A 22,852-nucleotide genomic window follows, 5' to 3' on the forward strand; every position below is an offset into this window, starting at 1 on the left:
GGGACTTCCAAGGTCTGACTTGGGCTCCCACCTCGCATACCTCCTGCTTTGGGATATTTTCCCCGGCAGGGACCCAGCGAGCTACACGCAACCTCGTCCCTGCGACACCTGCCGCTTGCCAGAGTTACACCAGCCTGCGTGCGGAAATTGGTTTTCAACACATCGCCAAGCTGCCGCGTCAGCTAGTGCTCTCCCTTGCGCCCACTGCAGGTGGTGCCCATAGGACTAGGCTGTCCCCCCGTGCCCGGGGAGGATCCCCCTTTCCTAATCCCTCCTGTGTGTCCCTGCCTGTGGTCCCATCACCCCAATAACACGCTGGGGCAGACGTGACCCAAGCACTCCCTGCCCCAGGACACCCCGGGCTGGGGGCTCCACTGGGCCCTGTCACCCCAGGCCTTGTGCAACTCTTGGGGCTCTGCCCACAGTCAGGGCCCGGGCTCCCAGCACCCTGTAAGCTGGGAACCGCGCACAGCCCTCGTAAAGATGGGGGGCAATAAAGGCTCCTTGCAGGGGTGGGGTGGGTGTGTGGCACGGAGCAAATGGGAGGCCCGAGAGGAGCTACAAAGGAAAAGGAAAACAAACAAACAAAAAAAAAAAAAAAGAGAAATAGAGGAAAAGAGAGTTAGAGACAGAAAGAGAAAAAAACAGAAAGACAGAAGGGCAACAAAAAAAAAAGAAACAAAAACAGGAGAGGAAGACAAAAGAAAGAGAAAGAAGGAAAGACAGAAAAAAAGAGAAATAAAGGGTCAACAAAATGCGGGTGAAACCAACGATGAACAGATACAGACAGAAGGACGAACGGACGTAAGAGAGGCCGAAGGAAGGAAGGAAGGAGAGAAGGGAGGGAGAGCAGAGAGGAAATGCGGCACGGTCTCCCCTCCTCCGCCCCGGCACGGCAGCCCCGGACCACGCAGCCCAGCCCGGCCCGGCCGGGGGCACCGCTCCCGCCTCGCAGCCGTGGGGCTGCCCTGCTCCCCGACGCCCACCCCCTCGGCATCGATTAACGTCCAGGTGCCTTGAAGAAAATAAAGTCATTTATTGTCAAAGCATCCAACATACCCAGATAAACTATAAAGTTTAATAAATCTTTTCGAGAGGGGGAAGGGAAGAAAAAACCAAAACAAAACAAAACAAAAAAAACCCCAAACCAAAACAAAAAAAAAAAATCCCCAAAAGGAAAGGTAACACGGAACTATCGAGACTCCATTTCACGGGCACCAAGCGACACTCTGTAGTAAAAGGGACGCGGGCGGCGGGGGCCGGGCGGGCGGGAGGCGCCCGGTGCATGCAGGACCCCGGCCCGCCGCCCCCGCCGGCCCCGCCGCGCTCCTCCCCGCCTTTAGCTTTATATCTAAAATAAAAATTTACCCTGACATATAATTATTATTACATCTAAACCATAAGTGCTTAATAATTTAAGTAGAAACGTATGACAAATGCATCAATATGTTGCAATATATGACATTTTAAAAAATGTATTTTTTAAGTAATTTGCTTTTTTTTTCTTTTTTTTTTCCCCCGGTGCTTTTATTCTTTCTCTTTTCTTTTCCTTTTTTCTTTTTTCTTTTCTTCTTTTTTTCTTTTTCTTTTCTTTTCTTTTTTCTTTTCTTTTCTTTTCTTTTTTCTTTTCTTTTCTTTTTTCTTTTCTTTTTTCTTCCCCCCCCCCTTTTTTCTTCTCCTCCTCTTCTCCCTTGCTGCCCTCCCCGCCCCTCCCCGGAAAGTGAAAATGCGTGCATCGAAAGGAAAGGAAAGAAAGCGACGGTCGGCCGCTGCCCTCCGCGGGTGGCCGGGCGAGGGGGGGGGGGTGTCCCCGGGGTGTGAGGGGTCCCCGCTAGTTGTGCGAGGTCATGTGGCGAGAGAGGTGGTGGCGCTCGCGGAAGGACTCGTTGCAGATGGGGCACTTGAGCTTCTCCTCGCGGCGCCGCTTGACGAGGGGCTCCAGCGCGTACTCCTTCTTATGGTGGGAGCGCATGTGGTAGACCAGGTCCGAGGTCATGCGGAAGGAGGCGTTGCACTTGGCGCACCAGTTCTGGGCCGGCAGGCACAGCGAGGTGAACGACGGCGGCAGCAGCGTCAGCGCCGACGGCAGCTGCAGCTGCAGCGGCCCCGCCGCCGCCGCCGCCACCGCCGCCGCCGCCGAGCTCTTGGGCCAGAAGGCGGTGGCGTAAAGGAAGGGGCTCTGCTTGGGCAGTCCCCCGCCGCCGCCCCCCCCTCCGCCACCGCCACCGCCGCCCGCCGCCTCCCCGCCGCCCGGCAGCTTGACGGCCAGCGCTTCGGCGGCGTAGAGGCGGGCGGGGGCGGCGGCGCCGTCGGGGCAGGGCTCGCCCAGCCCTCCCAGCTTCTGGCCCAGCACGAGCGGCGGGACGTGGGGGAAGGAGCGGGCGGGCTGAGAGAAGGCGCTCTTCCGCTCCTCCGCACCGCCGCCGGGGCCGCCGCCGGCCCCCAGCTGGGGCACGGTAGTGAAGGCGCTGCCCCGCGCCGGGCTGCCCCCCTCCAGGCGGGCGGCCAACGGTCCCCCGGGGCCGCCGCGAGGGCACAGCCCCGACTCCCCGCCGCCCGCCCCCGAGGCGGCGGGGGAGGCGCGCTCCTGGCCCTCCTCGGGGCCGCCTCCGTCGGGCTCGGGGCCCCGGGCCGCTTTCTTGACTTCCACGAAGGCGCTGCGCTTGGCCTCCCCCGTCTCCGGGCTGGGCGGCGCGAAGAGGCGGCCACCCTCCTCCAAGCCGCAGTAGGAGCCGGCCGCCCGGTACTGCTGCTGCGGGGCGCACACCGGCTCCTCCTTGGGCGCCGAGGGCAGCCCCGGCCGCTCCGCCGGGAAGCGGCCCCGCGCGGCAGGCCCGGGGCCCCGCTCCTCCTCCTCGGGGTACCGCCGCTTGGATTTCCCGGCCGACGCCTCCGGGCCGCCGTCGGGGAGCGCCGGCCGCCCCGGGGACCCGCCGTGCCCGCCGCGGGAGTTTTCCAGCTCCCGCGCCAGGTTGTGGAAGTCCGTGGAGGGCTTGGTGCTGGCGGCGGCGCTGCCGCCGTCGGCCCCGGGGAAGGGGTGGTGGAGCGGGCCGCCGGGCTTGCAGTACTTGCCGGCCTCCTGCTCCTTGCCGGTGCCGTCCTTGCCGCAGGGAGCCTCGGCGGCGGGGCCGGTGTCGGGGCCGTGCAGCCTCTTGGGGCAGCGGAACCGGAGATGGGCGGCGAAGGGCAGCTCGAACTGGAAGCGCTGGCTGCACTCGGGGCAGGCGAAGGGCGGCGAGCCTGCGGCCAGGCACACGCGGGACGGGACACACGGAGACGGGGGCACCGTCAGCCGGGGCCGGCGACGGCGCTTGCACAGGGGATTAAGGGGAAGGGATGGGGGAGCCGCCTCCCACCCCCCCCCCCGCCCGGTTCAGCCCCGGCGGGGATCCCCGCCCAGCCTCCCGCCCTCCACCCCGCCACGGCGGCCCCTAGTCACCCGAGGCCGTGGGAAGGGGGCGCGGGGCGGCCGCGCGGGGCACCCACCGTTACTGCGGGCGGGGGCCCGGGCGGGGCTGAGCAGCAGCAGTTCCGTGAGCTCCTTGCCGTACCACACCAGCAGCTCCTCGTCCTTGGCGATGCGGCGCAGGGAGCGGTAGAAGAGCTGCCCGCTCTTAATGTAGGCCTCCAGGTTCTGTTCCTCCCGCTCCCGCGCCGACTGCACCAGCCGCAGCCACATCAGCCCTTCGGATGAGCCGTTGGCCGCCGACGTATCCACCTGCAAAGCCCGTTTTAATAAACGGACACGGACCGACGGGATGGGGCCGATAAGCCGGCAGGAGCGGCGGGGGAACGGCTGTGCCCTCGCCGGCGGCGGGGGAAAGCATCCCGGCGGCGGACGGTCCCGCCCGGCCCGGCGGGGCCGTGGCAAGCAGCGGGCGGCCCGCCGAGGCTGCGCTCCGCGGCGGGGATGCGCGCGGACACCGGCCGGCGGGGCGAGCGGCGGCGGCGTGCCGGCTCCCCGGCTGCGGGGCGAGCGGCTTCGCGCCCGCAGATGAGCGGCTCTTACCCGGAATATGTAGGGGACGGTGCGCTTGTCGGTGGACTTGAGGGCGATGAAGGCAATGCTGTCGTAGAGAGACGTGTGGCTCAGAACGCAGGGTCCGAAAATGGCATTTTCCGGAATGTCGCAGGTGGTGTAAACGCTGGTGAAAATGTCAGTCAAGCACTGCTGAACCGTCTTGGCGTCCCCGTCCCATATTCCCCTCTGGACGCCGGCGTCCTCCATGCCTGCGGCGGAGAGAGGGGCGAAGCGGAGACGTTACAGCGCGGCGGGGCCCCGCCGCAGCGCTGCGCGGAGATGCGGCCGCGACCCGCCGGGAAAAACAAAATAAAATAGGAAAATACAATTAACAAAAAAAAAAAAAAAAAAAAAAGAGGCAGGTGAGCACTTTCGTTGGTCTGGAAAAAAATTAAAGAAGGCGAGGAGCTCCGCGAGCGGGAGGCGAGGTGCGGAGAAGCTGTCGCGATGATTTATTTATCAGCGAGCCCGGCTGCGAGCGCGACGGGAGCCGGCTACGGGCAGCAACCGGGCAGGCGCGAGGGGGGAAACCCAGCGGCCGGATCCGGTCACGGGCAGGAGCCGGACAAAAAAGGGGCAGCCGTGCGCGGGCCTCTGCCCGAGGCGGGGAAACGGGCTCTCTGTCCCGCCGCCCCGGGGCCCCTGCAAGAGAGGAGCCGGGCCGGTCTCCGGGCTGTGACAGAGGAGCAGAGCGAATGGGTTTCAAGTGGCTTGTCATTGTCGCCGATTGCATGTCAGCTCACCTCTCGCTCGGCTCGACAAGAGGGAACGTATGTCTGCTCATTACCATAATCCAGCACTTTCCCTCCGAGACTTTAATTAAAAGCAGCAAGCAGAGGTAATTATTTTTACCTCGACACGCTTATTTATAGAGGAGGGTGAGCTCTGGCTCCCGTGTTGTGCGAGAGGACGGATGCAGGCAGAGGCGAGGCGGGCAGGGTGCGGGCAGCGGGACGGCGGCCGCCGATCTACCCGCGCCTCCCGCCGCGGTCCGCGATGCCGAGGCCCGGGAAGGAGCTGCGCGCAGGGCTGCGGGTGCCTTTGCCCTTTCCGACCCGATTAGTGTAAGGCTGCTTTACCCCCACCCCATCTGGCATCGAAAGCATTCATTTTGGGTTCGCTCGAGAATAAATCTGTGTTTCTTTGGGTGCGCCTATTTACACCCGAGGCCGCTCGCACCGGGCACGGCCCCGCCGAGTCACCTTCCCCCCCCCCCCGATTTCGGGAGACAACCGGGGCCCCCGCGCCCCCTGGAACTTCAAACCCACCCCACCCCCCGAACCGGCGGCGTGGGCGGCGGGGGTCCCGGCCCCCCCCCCCCCCCCCGGGAACGAGGGCCGCGGGGAGGGCGCTTTCGCTTCCTCCCCGCCGCCCTCCTCGTTACGGTGCTGCCCGGCTCATCCCTTCCCCGAAGGGATTTTTTCGCCAAACGAAACAAACGGCAGCGAGCGGCCCCCGCCAAACTTTCCACCCGCCCTCGCCGAGCCTCGCACGGCTCCCTACGGCCGCGCATCTCCCCGTCTCCCCGGGTTCCTCCCGGCCCCGCGGCGCTGCCTCCCCCGGCCGCCTTTTGTCCGGGCCTGGCGGCGCCGGGGCCGCTCCCGGAGCCGGAGCCGCCGGGCACCGCATCCCGGGCAGGGCCGCCGCGCCCCGGCCCCCGGCACGGCCATCTCCCGGCATTGTTCCTTCCTCCGGGGCTACCCCGCCGGCGAGGCGGGGCGCAGCTCCCCCCGGCCGGGCGCTGGGCCGGGCGGCGGAGGCGCTGGGGGATGGCGGGGCCCCTCCGCGGGTACTCACCAGGGAGAGTGGGAATATAATCCTCGCCCCGACGAGTGGCACAAAGACGGACTCCTGCCTTCGCTGCCCCCTGCGCTATTGTATCAGTGCCGCTCCATGGCCGGGGAGGCGGCGGGCCGGGGGCCGGAGCGCGGGCGGCGGCAGGGAGCGGGCGGGCGAAGCGGGGAGGCGGCCAGGGAGGCGAGCGGTGCAGATGGACCCGATGCAGTGAGTGACTGGCACACAGACACACACTTTTTGTTTGCTGCACATAATCTGCCCAATGACGCGTGACAGCCCACGTCCCCTCCCTTTAACCCCTTCGGGGTCCGACCGCTCGCTGCCTGCCCGCCCGCCCCTCACCTGGCCCCGCCGCCACCGGGCACCTGCGGGGAGGGGGGGGGAAGGCTGGGGCGGGACGGGGCGCATCCCACCCCGACGCTTTCCCGTGGCAGCGTACGCGTTTGGGGCCGCCGCTCCGACCCAGCCTGGCAGGGGGTGCGGGGCGGGGAGCCGGGGGGGCCCGACGGCCGCTCCGCCCGGCACCGGGATCCCGGCCGCCGCCTTCCCGCTCTGCCCTCTCACCTGCCGAGCAGGGGGGAGCCCTCAGACGCACGAACGAAATCCCTCCTCGCCGGGATAAAGGCTGGCCGGGATGCTCGTGCAGCGGAGGATTAAACGCCCGCCTTGCTCCGCACGCTCGGTCCTTCTGGGCTGTTGGGGGCCGAGGCGAGGAAGGCGCCCGGCGGACAGCGGGGGCGGACGGCTCAGGGGCTTCGCGCCGGAGCCTTCCTCGAGCCGGTGTCCCTGCGCGGTCCGGAACGGACGGCGCCGCCGGCGGGGCGGCCCCGACCGGGCTGCCCCCGCCCGCCGCAGACCTCGCCTTTCCCGGGGCGCGGGGGCAACGCACGGGCTCGCACCCCCGCACACGCGGAGCTCGCGTATTTACGGACACGCACGCAGATCTAGTAAGCAAAAGCATCCGAAGATTGTCTATGCCAAAATAAGGTTTTTACCGCACGGAAAAGTGTTTACCGGTTCCTCCCTTATCGCCGTCATTTCAGATACACAACAGATTAAAAAAAAAAAAAAAAAAAAGAAAGAAATTTAAAGCCCCTAAACTGAACAAAAGAAGAGACAAAGCGTTTTCCAGAGGCGAACGGAGCGTTGTTTGTAATCAGAGAGCGGGCTGATGTTTGGCTTTCAAATTCACTTATCCTCTACATAATTACGATTTTCCTTGCATTAGGATTAAAGGCTGCATATAATATGCTTTCAACATTTATCTTATTAATTCGACAAAACACAGCGTCTCCTAAAACGGAGATTCTCATAACATTAAAAATATGGGAGCCTGTAAAAATTTGGATCTCAATTCCTGCTTCAAAGGGTTGTGGGTTTTTTTCCCCCTTTTTCCTGTTTTTCTTTTTTTTTTTTTTTTTTAAATGCTGCAGCTCTCTCCGTATGATATAAATTGTCCGAAAGACTATCCTTACTAGGGAAGGAAAGAAAAGCTACCCGTTATTTTTATTCGCGAGTATTTTAAGGGACACCACGGTACGTGAACTATCTCGAAATCGCTTCGACATTATCCTAGCTACCGAAATTCCCCGATACTAAAAAGGACCGTAGCGGCATTTATGAGCATTTTTCAGCCTCGGATGCTACCGTAAAAGTGAATCCCAGGCAACAGCGTCGCCTCGGCCCCGCAGAACAACACTTTTATGTACGCGGACTCTTTCCTTTTAAGTTTATGCTTCCAAGTGCCACGACCGGGGAGCGCCCACAGCAAACCCCAACAGACCCCGGCACCGGGCTCTTGCCTGCGGCGCTGGGAAGCCCGCCGTGCAAAGCGGGAGGCATCGAAGTCCGCGGATTTGGAAGGCAGGTGCTCCCCACGGGCTCAGCGAAAAGCCGCACCGGGATTTTTCCGGCGGGGACGGGGGACGAGACAACGGGGAAGGTGCGCCCGGGCCCGATCCCGTTCCAGCCCCGCTGCGGGTCGGGGCGCCAGGCGGGGCGAAGCGGGCCGGGCTCGGCTCTGCCCGGCCCTAACCGCGGAGAGAGCGGCTCCGCCGCCGCCAGCCCCAACCGCAGCCCGGCGAGGCCTCGGGGCGCCCTGCAGGCGCCCTGCCTGCCCTGCAGGGCCCTGCGAACGCTGCCGGCCGCCTCCTGTAAACCACATGCAAAATACCGCGTTCCGTGTAGGCATGTTATGTATGTTTATTCTTCCAGAAAACCTCCTGTGGAGAGCCAAGGGCAACCTGGGCCGAGGAGCTCCGTCCGCCTTCCCACAGAGCGTCCAAGCAGCTAGCCACCCAACGCCACCTCCCCGCTGCTTCCAGCCCCCCAAAAGCGCAGCCCTGGCCCCACAGCACCCGGTGCCTCCGACACCCGCTCCAGGTACCGGCCCGGTACGAAGGTGCCCGCCGACAAACGGCTCCCGGGGAAGGGGAGTCCCTGGGACTGGGCACGAGGCGGGGGGGCTGGACAGGCCAGCCAGAGTCCAACAGACACGTGGGGACCCGCAGCCGTCCAGGCCCCATCGCGCGGCCCGGGCTCTGCCGCTCCCCGGCCGGGACCCCGATGGCACGACAGAGCGGCTGTGGGGGTCAAGGGGCCGGCGGGGTGATGATGCTTGACCACTCATATCCCTTAACTTCTTGGAGGGAAGTGCCAGTTTTCTGCCCGTGATGAGTAACCGTGGGGATGGCCGCAAAGGACAGAGGATCTGTCTCTCCGAGGATGTCAGGGCACCCTCCCGGCTGCGCTGGGAGAACCGTCTCTCTCCTCTTCAGATTTCACCCAAGAGGGTGAGAGGGAAAGGGACGAGGTGAGGCCGCGCAACCTGCGCTCAGAAACACTCCTGCACCTCTTGGGAAACGTTGCCTCAAAGTCGTGACACGCGCCAGGCCTACGGATGTACGGTTACTCCCCTGAGGGGACGCGTACACAGCCAAGATTCCGCTCACAGGTAACTCTACTATAAAGTCACCCGTCAAATAAAACGGCTAATAAAATACACGAGGTCTCAGAAGCACACTAGCCCAGTCACGATCGTTCAGGCGGTGCCGGGGGACCGCTGGGAGGAGGGACGAAGGGACGCCCAAACCTGCCTCGCGCCCGTCTCCGCCCGCTGCCATCTGACGCGAGGCTGCCCTGCAGTCCTCGGGGGGAGCACGCGAGGCGGAACGGAAAAGCGACTCGAAACGTGGAGCCACGAGTTTTCCTGGTGCCTGAAGAAACACTGGCAGAACAGTTCCCTTGCCCCGAGACAAACACGGCAGCTAGGCCTCCATAGCGGAAATAAATCGGGGCCTCCGCTGAATGACAAATCATCCTTTTTGCATTTAACTGTTACCAGTCTTGTGGACGGCGCCTTTCCTCAGGAGGTCCCGTTCCGGGGCGTCAGCAGCATCGCCGCCACGCTGCAGGCGAGCAAACGGCAGCATGGAAAAACGGTATTTCTCCCACCGTTACTCCTTCCAAGCAGGCACAGGGATCCTTCTGGAACTCCTCAGCCCCACAACCAGCCGGACGTTTCGCCACCACCGGGCTCCCGCCAGGGCCGAGGCGCTCCGGCAACGTGCGTCCTATTTCGTTTCCAGCTCAGCTTCCGAGCGAGCCCGCGGTCGCCATCCCTTCCTATTTCTGTCGACCCCTCGGTCACATCTCATCGATGCTTGCAGCGGCGCCTGGGACTCCCACGTCAAGTCACCGCTGTGCTACAAAACTGTAAAGCGCTTTTTGCCAGATGCCAGCTTTGGTTGTGGTTCGCTCCAAAAAAGGAGCAAACACTCCTGCTCCCCCAGGAGCCTCAGGCAGCCACAGTGAGACTCCGTGTCCCTTCCCTACCCAGTTTTGTCACAATTCAGAGATGCCATAAGCACCTCAACTATTTCTTCAGCCCCTGATGGTGCTTGAACTTCCCCTGTACTTCTTTCCGAGCAAATGCAGAACCTAGTTAGAAATATCAATTCGTATATTCACCAAAGGGTCACAGATTTTTTTTTTTTTTTTTTTTTAAATAAGCGACCAGAAAACACACCACTGTAATATAGAGGCCGATATATAGCCCCAAATCACTTCTGACTTTCTATCTCAAAATTATTTTTCCTCAACCACAGCTTTCGGTTTCTCCTCTTTTACTTGACCTGGTACTAGCACTGAGGTTTAAAACCTGGAAAGCTTTCACCTAGCTTTAGCATCCACAAAATGTTTAAGAGCCTGATAGAGGCTATATGGGACAGGAAAAGGAGAGAAATGGAAGCAGGGAACCCCCCCCCCATAGGACTGAAATCCACTTCAGCCTCCTGTACGGCCTCGGGCCTTTCCATCCCTGCGTGCCACCCCCAGCGTCCCACGCTGGGGCTGGAGCCCACCCCGTGGCACGGCCCTCAGTCAGCCTCCACCTTCGCCATGAGACCGTGCAGAAAGCAAGAGTCAATGGCTGACGCGTCGCGGCTGGCGGCGAGGGCCAAGCCTCCGCCGGCACGACCTGGGGACGGTGCGGAGAACCGCTCCCCAGACAGGTATAGTCCCTCGGCCCCTGGCTCGGCGGCTGCCCAGCGTGGGGTGCAGGGGAGCTGGGCAACACCGGGCTCCCTCTCCTTTGGGAGATCCAGGCTCTGCGGCGAGCGGCGGGCAGCCTCACCCGGGCATCTCTCTGGTGGCCGCGCAGCCTCAGCGTTGTCGGGTTTGTGAGGACGTCACTCAGAACTCCCCACCGGGACCCGGGGTGGCTGCTTTCCCGGTTATACGTGGACAAGCCTTGGCAGGAGCTGACCGACCGGCGTGTTCCCGTGAGGCGGATGATCTGCATCCGGGGACCGTCTTTCCCTTCCCCACCGCAGCCTGCGGGGCTGCGGAGGCCTCCGCCGCTCCAGTGAGTGACAGACCTTAAAGTTTGCAGAGGTTTGCTAAACCCGGGCAGAGAGGGGGTGGGGAGAGCAGTGAAAGGACAGACAGACAGAGGGGGAGGGAGAGAAGAAAAAGAGAAAAAATGCAGAGGATTTCAGCTCCAGCACTGCTACAGTGACTTGACGTGGGGTGTGTGAAGGAGCCTGAAACTTAAAAAGATTTATTTTCTCTAGTCATAAATCTCATCCCGTTGTTCCTCTGACCAACCAAGCATGATAAAGTCCTTTTCCATAAAGTATTCAGTATTAAAGCCACAAAGCTCACCCAATCAGTAGCCATCTGCTTCTCCCATAACTGCTCCTCCAGAAGCAGGGAAAAGCGGCCAGAAGAGAAAGGGCACCACTGTTACGGCTCCGGGACAAATGAGGAGGCACTGAATAGCAGTCGAAACCTTTAGTTTGCCTTGTATATCTGTATCTATAGAGACAGAGAAAGAAAGGAAGCATTATATTGATACAACAATTGTAAAACAAAAAAAGGAAGAGGCATCTAAGGGGCAATACAGCAGGCATCAGAGGGCCCCATGTAAAAGGGATGCTAACAGATTTATAGAAACCTTTAATTGGTTTTCAATTGAAAGATAAAGAGACCGAGGAAAAAACCGGGAAGAGCAGCAAAGCGATCTGCATTACACTCGCGGATCGCTGCCTGATCTCATGCCACCAGAGCATTTCTTATTTTCATACGATATACCCAGCACCGACGCCACCCCCACACACACACACCTCCCCCCGTTCCTCCCTGAAAGCATCCCAAGCAGCTCGACTCCGCAACGCTGCGCTGAACTTGACTTTCACCCGGCTAGGGGGGAACAACAACCCCCGCCCTCCCTCGCCGCTAAACGTATCTGAACGACAAATCTCGAAAGGCAGCCGGTGCAGGCGGCAGCCCCGGGACACCGGGTCCAGCCGGCGGCAAGCACTCAGCAAGGGTGGAAGGGGAAGGGCTCAGCCGGAAAGGGGTTTTGGGGATACCTCTCCTCCGGGGCGGGAAACTCACCGCTCCCCCCATCCGCGCTTTTCCCTTGGCTACAGCAATAAAAAGCAACGGTACAGGTTATAGTTACGAGGCGATGAAAGACAGTCCTGAACGAAGCCGCAAAAGCAAGGAGGGGGCCACAGACGGGCAGGTAACTTGACCAGGGCGGGGGAGTGCATAAACCCCGGCCGGGACAGCATCCTCCGGCCCGGGTGGAGCATGCACCCCCCCCCCGCCCCTTTCTACGCCCCTCTCCCGCCTCCTCCCCCGCACGCACCGTCGGATAATTAGCGCGTTAATGACCGAGTTATCTGATGCCGAAAGAGCAAAGTGTTTGGCCGAAAAATCCCCGCCGCATCACGGCGGTGGGCTCGCCCCCCGTCTTGCACGGAGACGTCTCCCCTGGGACCGAGGAGAGCCGCACCGGCACAGGGACCCACGCACAGCCGATGCGGCAGCGGGTTGGGATTAGCGGCCGCCGCTATAATACCGCTGGTCGGGATTACTCCCGGGATTAGGGGGCAGATGTGGCGCGGGGAGGCGGTCCCGTCCCCTGCCCGCTTCGATGACCGCTCCCGCGGCTGACACCGAGCGCTGTGGCTCTGGACGGGGGAAAGGCCCGAGGAGACTGGGGGAGCCCGCTGCCCGCCCCCCCCTCTCCCCACCCCCCGCCGGCTTTCTCCCGCAAGGGTAGCTGCTCCGCAGGGTAAATGCTACCTTCCCTCCGATGGAGGGCAGGAGAGGAAAGAATAAACCGAATATGTTGCCGGCGGCGAGATTTCCGTCCCATGCACCTTCCCTGCAGCAAACCCGGCGCCCGGAGGCGTGGTGTGCGGGGGGAATTACACCTCCCCTACTCGTCGTTTCCCCCCCCCCCGCTCATCACCACCCGCAGCCCTGCCCGGTGCAGACCACCACCCTGGCAGGGCCAGGCACGGGCCCTGAGGACACAGGAGGGACCAGCTGTAGCCTGTGCTGAAAAAATAAGAAAAAAGGGTATTGCAGGGTTTTTTGCTCCCCCCCCCCCCTTTTTTTTAAGGTCCCCTCACATGTGAGGCAAACCAGGACAAATATGATTTTTTGTACCGATAAAAAACACAGGCGAGGAGCATAACAGACCACTGCATCACCTTCCCTCATGCACGTTTTGTTTCTCTCCTGCAAAACTGTGAGCAAAAATTGAATGCTATGTTGAAGGTGCAAGTTACACCCCGTAGGTTCTCCCAAGCACTGTCATGTCCAGCAGCACTGTATTATGTCAAAAATCTGGCACAGCAGCCAGCGGCACATCTGCTAGGTGTGGATGACATTCATTAGCCAAGGTTCTCTGCTAAACTGCCTGCCAGAGTTTCAGCAGTAATGCCCAATGCCAATCACTCGTCTGCTGCCAGCTCAAAGGCAATCCCGCTTCAGGGATGGCTTCTTTCCATGCTGGCAGGAGAAACAGAGGAAACAATGCATTTAGATGTTTGGGACTGAGCGAGGTTGCACATGGGAGCAGCAAGCAGATGTAGCAGAAGAGCAGATGAAGTTGTGAAGTGTCATTTAATAATTGCAGCACACGGGAGATGTACCGCGAGTCGAGGTTTACGAAGGGAAAGCATTAACCCCTTTCCAAACCACAGGGCAGACACAGTGATGGATGCTATCCGAAAGGACAAGTATTGAGACTAATCCAGCAAATCGTGCCCGTTTGTGCCCATAAAGGATACACAACACCTTCAGCACAGGGAGACTACAAGTCAAGAGAGCCTGGAAAGCAACTCAAGCCTGTGAACATGTCAGTGTCACACCTCTCTTGCAATCCATGAGGATGGTTTGAAATTCAACAGTGAAGCTGCCAGGGCAGGCTTTGGGATGCCATTGGAACCAAGTTGTGCAGAGGCTTTCTTCCTTATTTTAGTGTGCCTTTTTTTGGGGGGGGAGATAAACCCAAGCAACGTTGAGGCAGATTTCCTGTGTGTGAGCTCTTCTAAACCCCAGAGAAAGGGGAGGCAGGGCAGGTCTGCAGCACCCACCTCTCAGCTGTCTGGGTGCACCAAGCCCAGAACCGTCCTCCCACCCAGCCGCTTCAGGAACAACCGGCTGCCTGCGCAGGGGAACCAGCTGCACTGTACCTGCTCCATCGTCAACCTGAGTCAGGTTGTCCTTCCTCTCTGGGGATCTACCAGCTGCAATCTGGACAAACCTCCCCGTTAGTGACTTAGTGGGCTCAGTGCTGGTTTTGACATTTTGGTTCACAGCCTAATAATGGCAGCTGCATAACTGGGGCAGCCTGGGCACTCACCGTGCTCTCCTTTGAGTGATGCCGAGGCCAAAGATGGAACCAAGGAGCACCTGCTCAGCACCGCTACTACCATCTTGCTCTGGGAAGAGAGGCTCCATTTCCCTCTGTTCAGGGGTCTTGTAAAGGTCCTTGTTCCTACAAGCAAGTAAAACACCTTGCAATGAGATGGACGTAAAGATGTTCATCTTCCCCTTTTATTACTTACATAAAATTACAACCACCTAGCGACATTTGAACGTGAGCCAGTATTTGATTTTCAGTCAATCCAGGAAGCAACCTCCAGTAGGTGCTCAGCAAAAGCTTCCCTCATCCCTCTGCCTTCCTTCAGCTTCGACTCCTACTTCTATTTCTGTTTACATCCATTCATTTACATAGTGGTTCATAAAATGTGCAAAGTGCTACCTACACACAAGAGCAATACAGTCCTTGCCTCACAGATGAATTGCTGTGACAGCCTCAGTATCTTAAATCTTTCACTACTTTCGTTCAAACCGTGAAAGACCACTGGTAGCTCACACTGCCTTTTCTACTTCTTTCTGTCAATCAAGGCAGTACGGGCTTTTTCCCCCAGCATCGGCCTCTCCGCCACTAACCGCGCCATTAGGTCTCCCCAGGACCACACCCACGTTAGCATGCTGCACCGTGACGGCGCCCATCTGTAACGCCACGCGTGCTCTGCCCAAATCTCATCCGACAAGTCTTCCCGTAGCCGGTGCCTGCGGCTCCCCTCATTTCCCCTGCCCGGCCATCTGCGGTACAGGCTCAGTTGTAAGCCCTCGTCTTGGTAGCCTTCTGCTCCCACATCCCCGGGAAGACCCTCTGCTCAGGGTGTATGTGGGGTGGAGCTTTAGCCACCTTTTTTTTTTTTTCTTTTTTTTTTTTTTGCTTCTGCACTGGGTTTGTTTCTGTTCAGGTTAGTTGGCTGGCCCCAAGCAAATGTCTGCAAATTCTAAGTTATTCCCCCAATCTCCTACTTTTTATGGTTTAAACAGACATGCTGTACAACACCAACATACTTTTGGCTCGGGCTGCGTCAATCCCTTAACGTAGCATCCTCAGGCACGGGAACTGGGTGCTTTTTAAGAGCGGGAACCAAACCGAGCCGTAGAGATGCGCTGCTTCTTCCCCCATCTCCAAATATTATACCTTTACTTAACTAAGCGAGCAATCCCATTTGATCTACTGCGGCGGTGCCTCAAGTTAAGCGTTCGTGAGGCAGCGGTCTCCACGCAGAGGAGTCAGAAGAGAGAGGAAAGGCAGAGCAGAGCACTGCCGAGAGTTGTGGTAGCAGGTATCATCGCCTTGCTCTCTCCTTCCCGCCCCAAGACCAATTTCTTCTTCAGCTGCTCCCGGTGCTCCACAGGACCGGCATCAGGCTCCCCTCAGGGTTTGGCGTTTCCGTTGACAGCAGCTATGTGCACGCAGCAATCATTAGGGCTGTCAAGATGGAGGGGAAAAAATGCATTTTAAAACTGTCATCAAAATAAAAGCCTGGTTCTGTTTTTTAATTTCAGGTGGGACTTGGCAGTCATTGTGTTTGAAACTACATTTCATTTTCAAGGTTTCTCTCACATGACTTAGTAAAACTGTGTTCACTGTCACTATTTTCGGACAACTATGTCAAAGAGAACAGAGTTATCGCTGCTCCTACAATGAGGGCTCCGTGCAAAAAAGCACTCACGCACGTGCGTCCTTCACTCTCAAAGTATTTTAGGCATGTACTTAAATTTAAGCCTAAGTACCTTCTGGAACAGGGAATGTCTCTTAGAACTGGGACATGATTCAAAATCTGTACATCCACAGAGCTCTGTCTCAACTCTTTGCTTTTAAACCCTAAAAAACCTCCTGCCTCAGCTGTGCAAAACCATGTCACACCATCTAATATGTTTCTCGGCACGTGCGCATTCTAATTCACAATACCACCGTTTCTTCACTTTTTTTAGTTTGCTTTTCTTTGCGTGCAATGTATTACGCTTTACTGTATGTACTACTACATACTGCTTGCACAATGTTTTGCAAGATCTAATATTCTTTGTTCAAAACTGCAAAAAAATCTAAATAAAGACTATAGCGTGTAGCATCAGTATAGGCATCAGCTAACGTTTTCTACGGCATATGGTACTTCAGAAGCCATATGTACCACTGTTTAGTGATTCTGGCAAAGAGGCACAGAATGGTGAAATCCAACTGCCAGGATTTCTGAAAACAAATATGTAAATGCTCCAGTGATTTTGTTATTCATAACATACCTCTAACACAGCACATACAATATGCTGTTCATTCTGTAACTAGTATACTACTAAACTATATTTGCTTCAGTTCTCATTTTAAAAGACTTTTTGCTATGTACGACTCCTCCATGCTTTCTATCAAAATCAATTTTAATTGCAATTTAGAAAAGGCATTGCATCTATTGGAAAGGATGCACTTTTTTTGGGGGGGGGAGGGAGGGCGTATTGTGTTTCTACGCAAGGGTCTCACATCAGAACAAAGACAGACATTATTTCGACAGACCGAGAATGCCCATTATAACTAGTGGAATGAAAGCAAGAAAGGAAACCGCATTTAACAAGATCGGTTATGCAGAGTGAAGTCTGTTCAAACAGGAATAATTTCCCAGGGAAAAACCAGTTGGTTGGCCCCACTCACAAATCCTTTAGGAATATACTCTAGGAAACAGTAGCTGCGAAGGAAACGGATGATTTCAGACACATGGTCAAAGGTAGGCGGCAGCTGCCAAACTCTGACCCGGGCTGGAATCCGTCCTGGTAAGCTGGGGCTCCGTGACCGGCCGAGGGACAAAGGAGGTGCTCCAGGGCCACGGGTTTCTCCCCAGAATGGCCGGCAGCACCGACGCCGGCGTCTTTTGTGCGGCAGCCTGAGAAGTCAGAGCACGAGCATTAGGGCAACACAGAGCCGCACGGTATCTCTATCACTTAGGTGAGCATAACTTGCCAAGAGTCCGTCCCAACGCTCGCACGTAGCATTCGTGCCTCAGTAAAGGCACTTCAGACACCACCAGCGAAAGCAGGAGCGCTCCTTCCAGAGCCAGCACGAGCAGGTCAACAGCAATCAACACCCGATTCCCAGTAACTGTCTCCGGCAGCACTACTTGGTGGTGCTCCTCATCTGTACAGAGCCTGTCATTTTCGCCTGAGATTTTGCTACGATGAAGTATTTCAAAATGTTGCTATTTAACATTCAGCTTCACTATTCACAACAAACATTTTAAAATTCCCTGTCACCACGATTGCCTCTGTCTTTCGGTTTATCGGTGTACACGGAGACTGAAATTATGGGAGCGATCAAACGCGTTAGCAAGTTGTTCTGCAGCTCGCTCCTGCCTCGTCTGAAGCAAGGCTATTGCAAATCGCTGTCACAACCAGTGCTCAGTACCCGTCCGGTTCTGGGCAATGCCAGCAAACCAGGCAAACCTCGAGCTGCTTGGGAAATGAGAGGAGGGAAAAAAAAGCAATGCCTCTGAGAAACACTTGCCTTTTCCATCATCGCTATAGTTATGTACATTGTTAAAACCAAAACAACAAAACAACGACTCCCCTGAATACCTTTTCAGCAAAACATTGTCCCTCTACAAGTTCTTGAAAAAATTCTGCCATCTCCAGACACGACAACGTTATCTAAGACACAGGGATGCCTTTCTCCCAGTAGATCAAAGCTTGCTTTCCCTTTTTTTGCCAGTTTTTAACTACAGCATCCCATTTCAGCAAGCACAGCCTCCCTCACTGGGGTCTCATGCCCACCACACTTTCTGCTTAACTTTCTTCTTACACACCTAACAGACCTGCTCATTACCCAAGATCTCCTGTCAAGTCTCCACTCTGTTATCCCCAATTACAAATTGTCTGCATGCCCAAGCAATTCCTTTTCTGTATTTTTTCCCCTGCGATGTTAACCAGGATCCCTCTTTCCTCCTCTGACATTCAAACAAACACTCTGTTATGAAGCTTAAGCTAGAGCTACAAGTGCAGCCAGGTCTTTCACCTCTGAACTCTCACTTTTCTCCTATTCTGTCACAGAAGAAAGCCTTAAAATGAGCCTCGATGTTTTTGTACTTTCGCAGATCCTTAACCCAGAACCCATTTTTGCTATTTTGTTCTAGCCAGCAGGTGATAAAAAAAAAATCACCAGAAGAAATTTTGGCTTTGAGCATAACAAGTGCCTGGATTGGAAAGAGACAATTAGAAAGTGAAAAGTGGCAAAAAGCTTCTAAGCAGCCAAAAATAAAAGAACAAACATACAATCTGGCTATCAAAAAAGCCACATTTTTCCCTTAGTGCAGTAAAAATCAACACTGTAGCAATCACAGACTATTTTGAAAGATAAGAAGTCTATGAGGAGAGGGAAAAACCAACAGTCCAACACAGTCAAAAAGCTAAAGCTACACATAACCCCGAGAAAACCACCCAAATAAGCGCAAGGGGCTACGCTACCATCCGGGGGCATGCCAAGCTGCCGCACGAAAGGAAGTAACAAGCAAAGCCAAGCGGCTCGCACCGTGCCGCCGCCCGCTAAGACGTCACGCTGATCGCCCAGCCACACGGTAAGACAAACTACACAAAGGGAAGGGAGCCAAAAAACCCCACGTTGATTGAACTGGTTCACGTACGCTGGCATTTACGGCAGAGCAAAGGTCAGTCTCGTATTACCTCTCGTGAATCCCTCATGAATGAGCAAGCTGGTGATTTAATGGGCTAAGAACGAAGATTTATCAACATACCACGGGTTGCTGGCCCTAACTCTTAACCCGCTGGCAGAGGATTTTTTATTGGGGGGGGGCTACACATGTAGTAGTTACTCATTGATGTTAAGAGTACATGTGATCTCATCCCACAGAGCTTGCTGCTGCTTATCAGACAACAGACCTTTTTTCCCCCCCTCCCTGTGAACACAAAACTTATCAGAAAGCTTCCTCTCTCGAAACCACCTGAATAGTTGAGGGCACAGAGAGGAGCGTGAGGGCAAAGCTGGAAGGTGTATCATGTAGTTGCCGGTCCATCTGCCCCGTTTGCTTTATCACATATGTGACCTCAATATCAGCAGAAACTCAAACCACCAATGAGGACCATAGCAAGTACTCCCTTTCTCCACAGGCACCGTATTTCTTCAGCCAGGTGAGCACCCCATAGCCTATGCCGAGAGACACCTCCAGAGGGTGATTCAGAGCTCACATCTGGGGTCTTCGTATCACCGCCAGCAAAGCTGGCCTGTTTTTAAGGGAAAAAGAATCCGTACGTGGGATACAAATCCGTCAACGGGCTTGCTCCCTGTACTAAATCACCATCCTCGATTGCACAGCAACAGTGGCTTAAAAGGAGAAGAGCAATCTGAATACATCTGTACTTACAAAACCACATCCTTACATCTCTTGTACCAACATATTTCATTGAGGGCCTCATCTCAACCGTTCCGGTCCCTCCACCCGGAGCATTGCCTCTGGCTGTCCGTACATGAACTACTGCCTTCTCACGTCCCGCCATTATTCCCACGACATTCCCATGAACACTGCTGTATCCAGCATACTTTTGTTTTACAAGATCCAGCTCAATATTGAAACATCCTTAGACCCCTGAGCTTTCACCAGCAGCTAAAAAAAAAGACTGCATCCTCTGTTTACACTTAAGGTTCTTGCAGACTTCACATTTGTTTCCACCTTTTTCTTTTCTTGTTACAAACCAATTTCCCCACCGTGCCGGACGTGGGAGCGCAGGGGGAACTGAATTCACTCCCCCCTTTCCTTCCCGCTATCTCAGGCAAACCACACAGCTGACCTCTGCTTCCTTCTCCCTTTTGTAAAAGGGAGGTGAAACTCTCTTACCTCGCAGAGGCGCTGACAGAACAAGCCTCCCCGCCTGTTCGGGCACTCGCACACCCTTTGGCTGCCTGGGCTGCAGCGGCCACGGCTGCGAGAGCCGTCTAAGGACCGGGAGAGGGATTCCCAATACATGCTCCTGTAGAATGAATGAATAATTTCTCTTCTGCAGCTAGTGCCAGCACTTCCTCTTTGCCAGTTGGCAGAGGGTACCGCTTTCTTCTCGGAGGAACGCTCAACACGCACCTTTCTCCCCACCAAGGGGTGCCACAGAGGCTGGCGCAAGCCCTGCTGAGCAGCCAGGCGCCCTCAGGAGCTGCAGGCTCGGGAAGGAGGACCAATGCAGCAAGACGACCACCATCCCTGCTTCAGGTGCTCCTTTTAGCTAAAGAGGAGCAGCTGGCACATCTCTCTCCCTCACCTGAGAGTTCCCATGGAAACACAGAAGGGCTCTAACAGCAAATTTTGGAACAGGCACATATGTGAAAAACTTCTGATATAATATTTGAGTCCTCAGATGTTCAACCATTTGCACATACTGCACGAATGCCTTATTTGCATAGAATTTGTATTTGTTGGTATTCACATTTGTAGGAGAACGCATACATTAGATTAATGTCATCGCAGTTTACGGAGATCATCTGTGCCACAGTATAAGCTCAAGGCTCTGACGGCATTCGGCACCCCGTGGCACGTTGCAATCCCTTCTGCCCTCCCGGAAGGGCAAGGCAGGGCTACCAAGAGCCAGGACAGCTGGCACGAGGCTCCAGACTGAGCCCCGAGCCTGATCCTGCTGGACTACCCTTTTTATGAGGCTGTGCTAACTCTGAAAAGCACAAAAGGTTAATGATCGTCAGGAGCAACTGTCCAAAATTGCTCAGCCCAGATTTCCAAAGGTGAAGTTAACTGAACTATTTGGATTTGTTCTCTTATATTGGTTTATATGATCTTCTATCACACTCCCTGCCCCCATCTTTAGTGCCTACGTAGGGACTTTCAGCTGTGAAACAGTGCAACTAGCCAGTCCCTTTCTGTCTCACAGCAGCATCCCTCCCTCCGTAAGACGGGAATGGTTATTATTCACTCCCTGGTTTACCACAGCACCTGGGTGCTCTCGTCTGCTAGACAGCTGGAAACCGTCACTAGAGATGCTCTTCTCACAGAAGCATTGCTAGGCTCAGTCAGATATTGTTCGTAAAGCAGATGGAAAACCTCAGAAGAACAGCACTGCAGCAACAGAAAGCTCATTTTCTGCTAGGAAATTTTTGTTATTGGGCAATGTTTTCATCAGGTGACTTCCCAGCAAGACCATGTGCCAGGACAGTCTAACAATCATTTTGTTAACCTACTTCCATTACTGAACCCCTACAGCTTTACTTCGCAAGGCTGGCCAAGAGCCCCAGGTCATTTTACAATGTCTGCATTCCCCAGTTGCATGGCACAGAGAGCACTCGAGAGCAGCGAAGATCAGGGCTCACCCCCCCCGCCCCGTGACAGCCAAAGCACTCCCGGGCTCCGTCACCCAGAAAACCTGCCTACGCCCGACTGCTCCGTCCCTGAGCAGCCACACACATGCCCTCGGAGGCCACCCACCGCCCAAGCAGCAGCAGGCGGCAGAGCTGCCCGGGACACGGGATGCTGCGCTTGCCAGCGTGCAAGGACGCGGTGGGACCAGCCTTCGGAGGATGCGTCAACAGCCCAAGCAAAACCAGATCATTTTAGTGGCCATTAAGGACAAATTGGCACAGGTCAGAGAGCAGGAGAGTTACATTCTTGGTGAAAAGCTGACGTTTTTACTCCGTTTGCTCAGTCACAGGCACCACTGTGCATGGCATTACAGTGGATTGAATGGCTTCACACTGCTTTTGTGACTTCCCTATTGCTGTTTACACCACAATACTGCTCCTCTTCCTTCTCCCTCAAGCTGTGCGTGACATATCCCATTTCAAGATATCCACCTTTCCCCACCCCCAAACCACAGTTGTTATCTGCCGCTCGAGGGAGAGGTGTAGTAACCAACCAAGAGCCAAATCCTGCACAGGCAACGACGCGTTTCTGTGAAATCTGTCTCAATTTTGATGATGCAACCAAAAGGAAGTGGGTCACACAAAGGAAGCGTGTACATCTCCAGATCCGTATCTTTACGCTCATTCCGCTAACTGGCCAAGTAACATCATTTTGGCAGTCATCAAGAGCTCTGCTATTAAGAATGCACGCCACCAACCTGCGCTCAAGCTAAGCGTGCGATCGAGCGGCTCGAACGTCTCCCTTACACGGACACAGCTCTCCCACCTTGCGGCAAAGGTCCCACCCCGGCTCCGTTCAATGCACAAAAGTACTATGTCACCAACAACTTGTTTAAGAGAAAGGCCTTAAATATTGGAAAGGGTAAGAAAAGTCCCTCCAATATTGGAGTGCTTCAGTCCCATTTTCCAAGTGATCTGTGCACTGAGAAAGCTACACAGAAACTTCTGCATCATGATCAAAATCCTTAAATATTTCAGGAAATTTTGTCCCCAAGTCTTTTTGTAACTACATCCTCGTGACAAATAGCTGCCTATTTGTCTTTTTGTCCATTCATACTTCGCACCAACATCTGTCACTACAATCGCGGTCTCTAATGAGCTTCTAAATTATATCACGGCATTCTGCATGGATGAGCTACGTTGAGTAACTGAGTGTTTCATCCTGCAAGATGTGAAACACTTCCTACAAGATGCTGAAAACTCTCAATTCCCACAGCACAAAATGTGAGAAACTACTTCCCCCCGCCCCCCAGATCTTATTCAAGGAAACCTGGGAACATTAACAAAGACAGAGATTCTAGCCTGCCTGCCTGAAAATCTTTACTTAAAGATCGGGGTGGGGGGGTGGGTGTGTTTCTTTTGACACACAGCAGCAAAAACATGTCTCACATTTCTCTTAAGTGGCAGGACAGTGGAAAAAAGCACAAGACAATGCCCCAGAGAAACTGACCGTTGGTTTTCAGTTTATCTCAAGTTAAAAATGAAGGCTAGTTTGGGTGATTTACCTAAGCACT

The 22,852-nt window shown here is 55.8% G+C and overlaps 1 protein-coding gene across 4 annotated transcripts; it reads right to left on the bottom strand.

Annotated features, from left to right (window-relative positions):
- Window positions 1-1,687: 1,687 nt before the first annotated feature.
- PRDM8 (PR/SET domain 8) lies at window positions 1,688-12,139 on the bottom strand. Of its 4 annotated transcripts, none has more exons than XM_075750783.1 (5): window positions 12,120-12,139; window positions 10,982-11,134; window positions 4,010-4,230; window positions 3,487-3,718; window positions 1,688-3,240 (listed from the first exon to the last, which is right to left on the bottom strand). In XM_075750783.1, the coding sequence occupies exons 3-5, from the start codon at window positions 4,226-4,228 to the stop codon at window positions 1,832-1,834; spliced, it is 1,860 nt and encodes a 619-aa protein (XP_075606898.1). In that variant the 5' UTR covers window positions 4,229-4,230; window positions 10,982-11,134; window positions 12,120-12,139; the 3' UTR covers window positions 1,688-1,831. The 4 variants fall into 4 exon arrangements, with proteins under 4 accessions (XP_075606898.1, XP_075606897.1, XP_075606896.1 ...); XM_075750782.1 differs by lacking the exon at window positions 12,120-12,139 and adding an exon at window positions 11,717-11,804; XM_075750781.1 differs by lacking the exons at window positions 10,982-11,134; window positions 12,120-12,139 and adding an exon at window positions 5,819-6,035.
- Window positions 12,140-22,852: the final 10,713 nt, after the last annotated feature.

Source organism: Balearica regulorum, chromosome 4 (genome assembly GCF_011004875.1).
Source record: "Balearica regulorum gibbericeps isolate bBalReg1 chromosome 4, bBalReg1.pri, whole genome shotgun sequence".
Lineage (NCBI taxonomy): Eukaryota > Metazoa > Chordata > Aves > Gruiformes > Gruidae > Balearica > Balearica regulorum.